At 44.2% G+C, this 11,682-nt stretch overlaps 1 protein-coding gene across 1 annotated transcript; it reads left to right on the top strand.

Moving 5' to 3' along the window:
• The first annotated feature begins 2,386 nt into the window (after positions 1-2,386).
• Positions 2,387-10,359, top strand: LOC143784316 (uncharacterized). The gene is made up of 4 exons (XM_077272458.1): positions 2,387-2,574; positions 8,259-8,284; positions 9,174-9,508; positions 10,089-10,359. The coding sequence occupies exons 1-4, from the start codon at positions 2,421-2,423 to the stop codon at positions 10,132-10,134; spliced, it is 561 nt and encodes a 186-aa protein (XP_077128573.1). The 5' UTR covers positions 2,387-2,420; the 3' UTR covers positions 10,135-10,359.
• Positions 10,360-11,682: the final 1,323 nt, after the last annotated feature.

An 11,682-nucleotide genomic window follows, 5' to 3' on the forward strand; every position in this document is an offset into this window, starting at 1 on the left:
AGAGTCATACAGTAGGAGACCTGACTTTCAAATAGTTTGCAGCATTTAGTGTGTTATACAGGCCTGATCCAGAGGCCACCAGAAAAGTCTTGTGTTCCAAACCTCATACAGTAGGGGACATTTGACTTTCAAATAGTTTGCAGCATCTAGTTTGTTATAGAGGCATGATCCAGAGGCTACCAAAAATTCTTCTGCTCCTAGTTTCTTACAGTAGGAGACCTGACTTTCAAATAGTTTGCAGCATCTAGTGTGTTATAGAGGCCTGATCCAGAGGCCACCAGAAAATTCTTGTGTTCCTAACCTCATACAGTAGGGGACATTTGACTTTGAAAAAGTTTGCAGCATCTAGCGTGTTATAGAGACCTGATCCAGAGGCCACCAGAAAATTCTTGTTCCTAACCTCATACAGTAGGGGACATTTGACTTTCATATAGTTTGTAGCATCTAGTGATGTAGCATCTAGTGTGTTATACAGGCCTGATCCAGAGGCCACCAGAAAAGTCTTGTGTTCCAAACCTCATACAGTAGTGGACATTTGACTTTCAAATAGTTTGCAGCATCTAGTTTGTTATAGAGGCATGATCCAGAGGCTACCAAAAATTCTTCTGCTCCTAGTTTCATACAGTAGGAGACCTGACTTTCAAATAGTTTGCAGCATCTAGTGTGTTATAGAGGCCTGATCCAGAGGCCACCAGAAAATTCTTGTGTTCCTAACCTCATACAGTAGGGGACATTTGACTTTGAAAAAGTTTGCAGCATCTAGCGTGTTATAGAGACCTGATCCAGAGGCCACCAGAAAATTCTTGTTCCTAACCTCATACAGTAGGGGACATTTGACTTTCATATAGTTTGTAGCATCTAGTGATGTAGCATCTAGTGTGTTATAGAGGCCTGATCCAGAGGCCACCAAAAACTCCTTCTGTTCCTAGAGTCATACAGTAGGAGACCTGACTTTCAAATAGTTTGCAGCATCTAGTGTGTTATAGAGGCCTGATCCAGAGGCCACCAGAAAATTCTTGTGTTCCTAAAGGCCCCGTCTCACATAGCGAGATCGCTAGCGAGATCGCTGCTGAGTCACAAGTTTTGTGATGCAACAGCGACCTCAGTAGCGATCTCGCTATGTTTGACACGTACCAGCGACCCGGCCCCTGCTGTGAGATCGCTGGTCGTGTCGGAATGGCCTGGACCTTTTTTTGGTCGTTGAGGTCCCGCTGACATCGCTGAATCGGTGTGTGTGACACGGATTCAGCGATGTCTTCACTGGTAACCAGGGTAAACATCGGGTTACTAAGCGCAGGGCTGCACTTAGTAACCCGATGTTTACCCTGGTTACCATCGTAAATGTAAAAAAAACAAACAGTACATACTCACATTCCGGTGTCCGTCAGGTCCCTTGCCGTCCACTTCCCGCACTGACTGACTGCCGGCCGTAAAGTGAAAGTACAGCACAGCGGTGACGTCACCGCTCTGCTGTTAGGGCCGGCACTCAGTCAGTGCAGGAAGCGGATGGCGGGGGACGCGAAGGTGAGTATGTACAGTTTGTTTTTTTTACATTTTACACTGGTAACCAGGGTAAACATCGGGTTACTAAGCGCGGCCCTGCGCTTAGCAACCCGATGTTTACCCTGGTTACCCGGGGACCTCGGCATCGTTGGTCGCTGGAGAGCGGTCTGTGTGACAGCTCTCCAGCGACCACACAGCGACTAAACAGCGACGCTGCAGCGATCAGCATCGTTGTCTGTATCGCTGCAGCGTCGCTGTGTGTGACGGGGCCTTAACCTCATACAGTAGGGGACATTTGACTTTCAATTAGTTTGTAGCATCTAGTGTGTTATAGAGGCCTGATCCAGAAGCCAACAAAAATTCTGCTCCTATTGTCATACAGTAGGAGACCTGACTTTCAAATAGTTTGTCTCATCTAGTGCGTTATAGAGGCCTGATCCAAATGCCACAAAAAAATCTTGTGTTCCTAACGTCATCCAGTAGGCTTTCAAATTGTTTGTAGCATATCTTCTTTGTCATATAGACCTCATCCACACTCAAACAATTTTTTTTCTATGACTTTGTGTGTGACAGCACGCCTTATTTTACCTTGGAATTTACTGTCAATGAAATTCAGCGATTGCAGAGGTGGTGCACAGTTTAAAATCTAATTTTTTGTTGCTAATACTGCGCTCCTACCACACTATCTGAGCAACATCACTGTGAAAAAGCTAGGCCATGGTGGAGGGGGAATTAGGCTTGGTGTACGTGGGGTAGGTGGTATTGTTTGTGAAAGCACTAGTGAACCAATATCAAGTCTTATGGAAAGACAACTAACAACTTCTGTTATTGGATGGGCTACTCCATTACCTTTCTTTGGCAGATGCACAGTGGTATGCCTTGTTGATGAGTCCCAGAGAGAGCATGTGCTCGAGTGGATGGGTAATGCAGCTTTAAGTGGCCTCTCCTCCTCTTCCTCCAGCTCAACATCACACCCAGCACAGTCCACAGAGGTAGCACCCAAATTCCCCTTACTTCCCCCCGCATCCCAGCTCTCCAACCATATAAGTGCTTGCACGGAACCACAGATGGGTAAGTCTGAAGAGCTGTATACAAATTCTATGCCATGGTCTTCATGGTCTACTTAAAAGCTTCACAGAGTCAAAGGGAGGAAATGTGCACCGATGCCCAAAATTTTTTCAGCTTGGATCCGGGGCAGGACGAAGTAGGGTCCGAACAGTGTCCTGACTCTCGTCATCAGATGTTAACTCCTGGGGCGGAGGTGATCCTGATGAGACTCAGATATCTGAGGCTCACGCGGACTGCACTTTGCTGTCAGGGCAGGAAGAGGAGGAGAGTGATTCCAAGGGCAAGAAATGTGACAGCACAAAGGATGATGATGATGAGGTGTTAGATTCCAGTTGGCGTGAACATAGAGACATGCAGCTAAGTAGGTCATCTGAGGAGGAAGATGAGGTGGTTATGTTTCACTGTACGTCGCAGACATGCAGTGATGCAGCCACAACAAGAAATGCATCCCCAGCTACAACTGTGGCTGAGACCAGCAGCGTCCATGTGTCTGCAGCTCACGGGATTGGCAAGAGTTGCCTAGCCTGGGCCTTTTTGACACTGCAAAGGATGAGCCAACTCACGTAATCTGTCAACTTTGAAAAAAAAACTGAGTTGTCGTAAAAAGTGCAATAATTTGACTACTACATGAACCTTCACATGCGCAATCAACATGCGTTACTGTGGGAATCCCACTGCGCAAAAATGCAGACCATCGGACCTCAACAACCATCAGCTGCCCAATCAATAACATCTGCTGCTTCTTCCTCCTCCTCTGTTACCGTGCCAACTATTGAGGTGCTGGTCTTCGACCGCAAAACCTCATGTTCTTTTCCTGCTCCAGTCATTGCTGACTGAGAGTCCAACGTTAGCTGTAATAGAAGCGGACATGCCTGCTGTTTTTGACCAATCTCAGAGAGCGAGCACTCCACAACTTTCTCAATCCACCGTAACATCTCAGCCTCCACCTCTTTCACGATCCAGCAGGTTGTCCGGTTCACTGTACTCTGCCTTCTCTCAGCACTGCAGCCAGCCCATGGTTCTGCAGTTGTGGTTACATAAAAGATATTTTCCTCCTGCACACGACAAAGCTTTGTGTGGGACTGCCTGTTTGTTAAGCAACCCCCACATGTATTCAGGCTGTCTAGCAGTCGCAAATCATGCAGCTGCATCAACATAAACTAAATCTCCGAGCACGTTGAAATAGTCGGAGACAACCCAAGCACGCTCGGAGAAACCCGAGTAACGAGCATACTCGCTCAGCACTAGTCTCCTTCATGCATGTTGGATGTAGCAACATGCTCCATATTGGGAAGGAAACATTTAGGAAGATGTGTATCCACTATCTACTGCATATAATTCCCACAAAGTTACTGCTAAGTAAAGAGTTTATTTTCAACTGGTGGTCTCCCTCATTGAAGTCTTCAACATCTGGTCCTGGCCAGCCAAAGGCACCTGTACTATGCATCCTGCAAGGACGTAGGGTCCCAATGGCACCGTACACACACCCAGCAAGGACCCTCACCTTCATGTAACATGTTGGGGTGTGAGAAATGAACACCTCACCCACAGCTACTACCCTGCGTCACGTTATTGGTGGACATTAAAAATCATCACTGTGTACTGCATATAGGAATATCCCACCTTATGTGTACAGCTCCAAGATTAATATTACCTCTTTTGTTGTCTTTTTCTGTGAATCTCTAATGGGAATCTACAGTATTATCAGGAAATGATCTTTTGTTCAAATTGAGTATATATATTTATTTTTTGGCAATATTTATTTTTTTATTTTGCAATCTGTATTTACAAAAAATAAAAAATAAGTACAGAAATTGCTATTTTCACACTGACCTCTGCAGTTATTTTAGGTTCATACTTCCTGTACTTTCAGGAACAGCTAATATAAGTCTCATTATCATCATAAACAGGATTACAATGAATGGTACTACCTCTAAACACAAGTGGTAACACTGGATCCACCAATCACAATAGGAAATGTGACAGTTCACCCTCATTAGATGCTTCAATAAAAAAGGGAGGGTTAGAGTCAGCCGATTGCTGCTAATGTACATATGGGTTGCCTAAAACTAAAGGAAGTAAGAGTTTAGAAAAGCTCAAAATAACAAAAAAAACCCAAATGTTTAAAAAAATCACAAAATAACAACCAAATTTGAACATTAGGTTATTCTCTGATGACACCCTTTAAATCTTCCTACATGTGTGTCATATGATACTGTTAATTTTGGTCAAGAGACCTGCAGCAGAGCCTAATAAAGATATGAACAGCCACATTACCACATTAATTACCCCTTAGTTGATGTTCAGCTTATATTTTTGCTATTTGAGGTAAGCACAAAAGCACAGTCAATCACACTTTTGTGCTTCCCTTAAGTAGGTGGTGCTGTCGAAAAGTCAGACCGAGCACAAACTGATTGCATCTGCGTCAATAAAATCAATGGCCCTGTCAGTGATTTTGCCTCATCACATTTTTCAGAGCTTTAGATGGAAGATCCACTGACCTGTGGCCAAATTTTAATGTGAACCTAGCCTGAAAAAATAGGTAATAAAACAGTTATGTGAATGAGATGAGGAGGTATTGTGGTTTGTGCATCTTACAGATATGATGTATCCAGGGCCGGCGTTAGGGGTAGACAGACCAGGCAGCTGCCTAGGGCCCACGCTCCTCCAGGGACCCCAAGCTAAGCAAGTGGTGTGCCCCTAATAGCGACACATCACATGGCCGCTGAGGGGCCTGGTGCCGCCCCCATCACTGATTCAAGTTATTGTCATCATAGACGCCAATATAGTAGAAAGCAGTGATGGAGGAACGAGCGTCTGCTGATGCTCCCTCTCCCATCACTCCTCCTGCCTGTGATTCAGCAGGCACGCAATGACATCACTTCATCGTGCGCCACACTGTGACAGCATTAGAGGTGATGAGACTGGAGCAGCCCATGGAACAAGGAAGGAGGAGGGGTGAGTATTGTGCGAGTGTGTCTGCACTATACTGTGGGTTGGGGAGGGAGCTGCACTGTACTATGTGTTGAGGGAGGGAGCTGCACTGCATTGTGTGTTGGGGGACCTGCACTGCACTGTGTTGGGGAGCTGCACTATACTGTGTGTTAAAGGAGCTGCACTATACTGTGTCTTGGGGGAGCTGCACTTTACTGTGTCTTGGCAGAGCTGCACTGTACTGTGTGCTGGGGGAGCTTCACTATACTGTGTGGGAGAGATTAACTATACTGTGTGTGTGCGGGGCTGCAGTATACTCTGAAGGGGGCTGCAGTATACTCTGAAGGGAGATGCAGTATACTCTGAGGGCGGCTGCAGTATACTCTGAGGGTGGCTGCAGTATACTCTGAGGGTGGCTGAAGTTACTATGAGGGGGGCTGCAGTATACTCTTAGGGTGGCTGCAGTATACTCTGAGGGTGGCTGAAGTTACTATGAGGGTGGCTGCAGTATATTATAAGGGTGGCTGCAGTATACTCTGAGGGGGCTGCAGTATACTCTGAGGGGGCTGAAGTATACTCTGAGGGAGCTGAAGTATTCTATGAGGGGGACTGAAATATACTCTGAGGCAGCTGCATTATACTCTATCAAGGACCATAGGCAGTGCATTATACTGTATGGGAGCTGCATTATACTGTATCGAGAACTATCTGTCTCCATCATTCCTCCTCGGCCGGTGTAAAGAAACTCAGGAACAAGCGTCTAACAACTTCAATGCCGTCGATCACGCTTGTTTAATGGCCTGAACTCCGCATCTGTAAATACAGCTGAAATGTTTGCGTGATGTGGAATATGTGAGCATTTGGGGCTCCACTTTAAACTTTTGCCCAGGGCCTTACTTTCTCTAAAACCGGCCCTGGATGAATCCTTTACCACAATATGAACATATTATAATGAGAAACAAATTTTTTGTACTATACTGTAATATAGTGTAAAAGATTGTAAAACTAAATAATGTGTCCTTCCCCATTACCCTATAGATTATAAGCCCATGAGGGCAGGGTCCTCTCCCCCCAGGGCCGGCGTCAGCACCCGGCATACCCGGGCAAGTGCCGGGGCCCTGGCGAGACAGTGGGGCCCATTCAGGGCCGGCGTTAGGGGCAGGTAGCTGCCAGTGCCTAGGGCCCCTGCTCCCCCAGGGGCCCTCAGCTAGCGGCACATCATGCAGCTGCTATGGGGCCCCTGTAAGGCAGGGGGGCCCGCCTGTCACAAGCGCCAACTCCCCTGACGTCGCTTTGAACTTTACCGGCGTCTGCCGGTAAAGTTCAAAGCAAATGATGGAGGAGAGAGTGTCACCTGACGCTTCCTCTCCAATCATTCCCCACTCTGCCTCTGACACTGCCGCTGCAGGTGCGCAATGACGTCATTGCGCACTCACTGTGTCAGGCAGTGCAGCGGCAGCAGCCAAGACCAGAGCAGGGAGGTGAGGAGTGTTTTTTTGTAACTATAACAGTGACAGTGAGTACTGGACAATGGGGACATTCTTGGGGGAGGGGGGCTGTGCTGTATACTACATGTCTGTGCTATATACTACATGGCTGTGTTATATACTACATGGCTGTTCTATATGCTACATGGCTGTGCTATATACTACATGGGCCGTATTATATACTACACGGGCTGTTATATGCTACGTGAGCTGTGCTACATGGCTGTTCTATATGTTCTATATACTACGTGGGCTGTGTTATATAATATGTGGCTGTGCTATATACTATATGGGCTGTTATATGCTACGTGGCCTGTGCTATATACTACATGGCTGTTCTATATACTACGTGGGCTGTGTTATATAATATGTGGCTGTGCTATATATTATATGGGCTGTTATATGCTACGTGGGCTGTGCTATATACTACATGGCTGTTCTATATACTATGTAGGCTGTGTTATATAATATGTGGCTGTACTATATACACTATATGGGCTGTTATATGCTACGTGGGCTGTGCTATATACTACATGGCTGTTCTATATACTATGTGGGCTGTGTTATATAATATGTGGCTGTGCTATATACTATATGGGCTGTTATATGCTACGTGGGCTGTGCTATATACTACGTGGCTGTGTTATATGCTACGTGGCTGTGCTATATACTACATGGCTGTGTTATATGCTACGTGGCTGTGCTATATACTACGTGGGCTGTGTTATATAATATGTGGCTGTGCTATATACTATATGGGCTGTTATATGCTACGTGGGCTGTGCTATATACTACATGGCTGTTCTATATACTACATGGGCTGTGTTATATAATATGTGGCTGTGCTGTATACTATATGGGCTGTTATATGCTACGTGGCTGTGCTATATACTACATGGCTGTGCTATATACTACGTGGGCTGTGTTATATACTACATGGTTGTGTTATATACGATCATGAATCATAGTATGTGTTAAAGAGGGGGCCCACTGAGACTCTTTCGACCGGGGCCCTCAAAAACCTGGAGCCGGCCCTGTCCCCCTATGTACTGATCTGTCACTTTTAGTTTGTTCATTGTACCTACTATAGCGGTATGTATTTTGTTTATAAACCCTCTTCACATGAACAGCACTATGGTGCTGTAGAAATAAATAATAATACTAATATACTACAATGTGAATATGCAACATTTTCATTACTAGTTTGCACTGCCATTGTAACTGTAACAGGCTAATACATTTTTATTTCATTTTTTTTCTTCACAGAAACACAATGTGGAATCCAAACCAAGGTAAATGAACAAAAACTATTTTAAAGAGTAATTCAGTACTACAAGTGAACATTAGATATACTTTTACAAAGTCTCGTATCAGAAAAAATAAATCTTCTTTCTCTTCCTGGATAAAACAAAGCAAACGACAGTCGCCTCTTTTCTACATCCGTAATCTGGAAAAGAGCAGCTCCCAGTCTTTGTTTACATGTGACTGGCATGAAACCGCTGCAGTCAATCATTATCTTAACATTCACATTCTGTACTAATGGCATCATGGCTCCACATGTTGACTAGTGGTGCTATTAGTTTAGTACACGACCATTAAGGCCACTGATTGGCTGCAGTAACCACATAAAAAACAGGAGCACTTCATGACTTTCAGCATTGGACAATTAGGGGAAAGAATAGGTGAGAATAATATATTTAACCGCAAATACAGCTTTAAAAAATATGTTTAAAAGTTGTGTAACTGTAAATTAAAGTTGAAGAATAAAAGTCGCATGGCCAAGGTTTTGTGGCCACGTCAGTATTTTATGGCTGGTGGACTAAAGCCTTGCAAATGTATTCCTACCTGTTGGCATCACTGGTGCCTCATTTGATTAGTTGGCTCAGCGAGAGGCATGCATGTTGTTGTATCAGGCCTACTAAGAAAAAGGGGTGCTGGGGTGGTCAGCAGGTAGGAGGAGGATTGCAGGCGCTGGTCCTGTGGTCGTTGGACCAGGATCCTGCAAAGTTTTGTGCTCAACTCTACTTTAAAGTTACTATAGTTAGTATGCTAAAATGCTATCTACATCTGCATATGCCAAAAATCTCCTTTTATGTTTCAGCTCTTTCTCATAGACATTGTCTTTGACATTGAAACACAATGATTTTAATTGCTTTCTTACAATTCCATTTTGTATGTTAGGAACACCATATGGACAGCCGGGATACCCGGCACCAGGATATCCTCCTCAACTGGCACCAGGTTGTCCTCCTCAACAAGGACCTTATCCAGGCCCGTGTCCTCCAGGCACTAACCCCTACCCAGGATATCCGGGGCCTGCTTACCCCCCTCCTCCAGGCGGTTTTCCTGGTGGATATGTCGTTCCACCAGGGTCGCATGGACCCTATGGCCAGCATGGACATCACGGACATCATGGGCATCATGGACCTGGTGTTCCTGGCTGGCCTCCCCAAACATATGGTTGCCATTATAAGAAACACAAGAAGAATAAGCACCATGGACACGGACATGGAAAGGTAGTGATCATCATGATTCATTATATTCGAATGTTATATCATTATATAAATGACACTGGCCAATCCATCAAATGAAATTCACCAGAAAAGTGAAAAGACATTTGCTAATTTCAAGCTGGTTTTGTGTCCCCTATAGTATATTTGGGAAAAAAAACTATGGTCTCCTATAGTTGTATCAAATTTATGAACAAATGTAATAATTACAAAATGCTGGTTGTTTCCACCTTAGTCAAAGCAAGGAATAAAACATGCAAAAAAGTTAATCGCATCTATATTTGCTTATGTGCCATATAATAAATCAGCCAAATTTGGGGTGATATTTTTGGAAGCGGTGGTATTTTTTTTTTTTTATAAACTATAGAAGCATTCCCCATTATACACCATAATGAAGCCATCATTTTTTTTTCTTGGATTCCGTATCGATCCAACAAAACATGTCATGTTTCATTATAAGAGGCACCATACAAAGATACAATGAGCCCCAATGGCTCATAGTATGGACTGTAAGCACATTGTTTCTGTTATCATGTAATAACTTATTGTAATGGTAAAAGTAAACATCCTCTTTTTATTATTACAGCATGGAAGTGGATCTAGCAGCTCCGACTCGGATTAAATGGGCTTAGAATGAAAAGTATGAATCTGAATCATCAAATATCCCACCTACGTATGTGGATGACAAGAAGAAATTAGCTAAAAACACCAACACTTCTCTCAAAATCGTGTCACGTTTCAAATTCATACAGAGTAAACATGAATTTTCTATTGATCTGTGAATAACACAATATATAAAGCTGGAGTGATTGTTTGCTCTGTAGTTAGTAAATAAAGACTAACTTCTTTCATTTGGAGCATGAAAGTCACTCTTTACTTGAAGTGTAAACGTGCCCTGGGGCGGTAGCCATAGGCGAGGGGCGGTAGTCCAACACCCCGTCACGTTACAGAAAAGTCCTAGGGTGTGTGTGATGCGGTTACTGTAGATACCTTCAGGTTCTTCCCTGCCAGTCTGTGTGGCTCCGGACCTCTCCATTCCCATGACGAAGCAACCAGAAAGATTGTTAAAAACAAAGTCCATTTTACGAGTCAAACAACGGCATACAAAGGATAACAGGAAATGTTCACTTCTGCATCGAACCGAGGCATGTTCTTGACGGTTACTGGTGACGGTCCAATGCTTGTAATAAACGTTGCTGACAGTTTACAGATTAAGCAAAAGACTGCCATATTACTAATGAAGCGCCACCTGGGTCGACGTGTTTAGCTGTGGAACTGCACTCAGACCGATCTTTCCTTGGGAACAGAAGTAAAGGAAAGATTCTCCCACTATCTTCCTCCAGACCCGCTGACACCGTCTCACGGACTGCAGCTTTCAGGCCTGTCCAGCACTAGGGATGTGCAGTGCCCAGGGGGGAACTAGATGTTATAGTTGCCAGGGCCGGCCAATAATAAAGAAATTAGGAATGTCACAGGCGACGTTGTGGCTTGCTATCCCTGTGTCCCTCACACTGAGCCCTTACAGCCTACTAGTTTGTGTGTGCGCAGTTTTAAGGATTAATGCTGACAAAGGTATTAACATAATCAAAAGGGAGTCTTTACTGTATTCAATTCAAAAGACCTAGTCCATAGTGATGGTATCTCAGTCTTTCATACAAGCTTGAAATTTTAGGTAGCAAGAGAGATGGTCACCGTAACGTTTAAGCTGTGTGCACACGTTGCAGATTTTTCGCGGTTTTTTTCGCTATAGAAGCGGGAAAAAAAGGCATACATTATGCATCCCATCATTTAGAATGCATTCCGCAATTTTTGTGCACATGATGCGTTTTTTCCGCGAAAAAAACCTCATCGTGGTAAAAAACGCAGCATGCTCATTAATTTTGCGGATTTCCCACTATATTATTGCATTGGGAAAGTCCGGAAAAATTCGCAAAAAAACGCACCAAAAACGCGGTAAAAACGCGCAAAAAACGCATGCGGATTTCTTGTAGAAAATGTCCTGTTTTGCTCAGGAAATTTCTGCAAGAAATCCTGAACGTGTGCACATAGCCTTAAGATGGAATCTTCCCAGTTAATGGCTTAAATAAAGTGATCGGCTGACTGCCGGTTATATACCGGGTTGCTATCTTCATTCACAAAGTTCTTCAGTTATATTACACTGCTCAAAAAAATAAAGGGAA

This window comes from Ranitomeya variabilis, chromosome 7 (assembly GCF_051348905.1).
Source record: "Ranitomeya variabilis isolate aRanVar5 chromosome 7, aRanVar5.hap1, whole genome shotgun sequence".
NCBI lineage: Eukaryota > Metazoa > Chordata > Amphibia > Anura > Dendrobatidae > Ranitomeya > Ranitomeya variabilis.

Coding starts and splice junctions, on each gene's coding strand:
- LOC143784316 (XM_077272458.1), top strand. CDS start 2,421: ATGGGTAATGCAGCTTTAAGTGGCCTCTCCTCCTCTTCCTCCAGCTCA. Junction 2,575..8,258: donor TTGCACGGAACCACAGATGG/GTAAGTCTGAAG, acceptor TTTTCTTCACAG/AAACACAATGTGGAATCCAA. Junction 9,509..10,088: donor ATGGACACGGACATGGAAAG/GTAGTGATCATC, acceptor TTATTATTACAG/CATGGAAGTGGATCTAGCAG.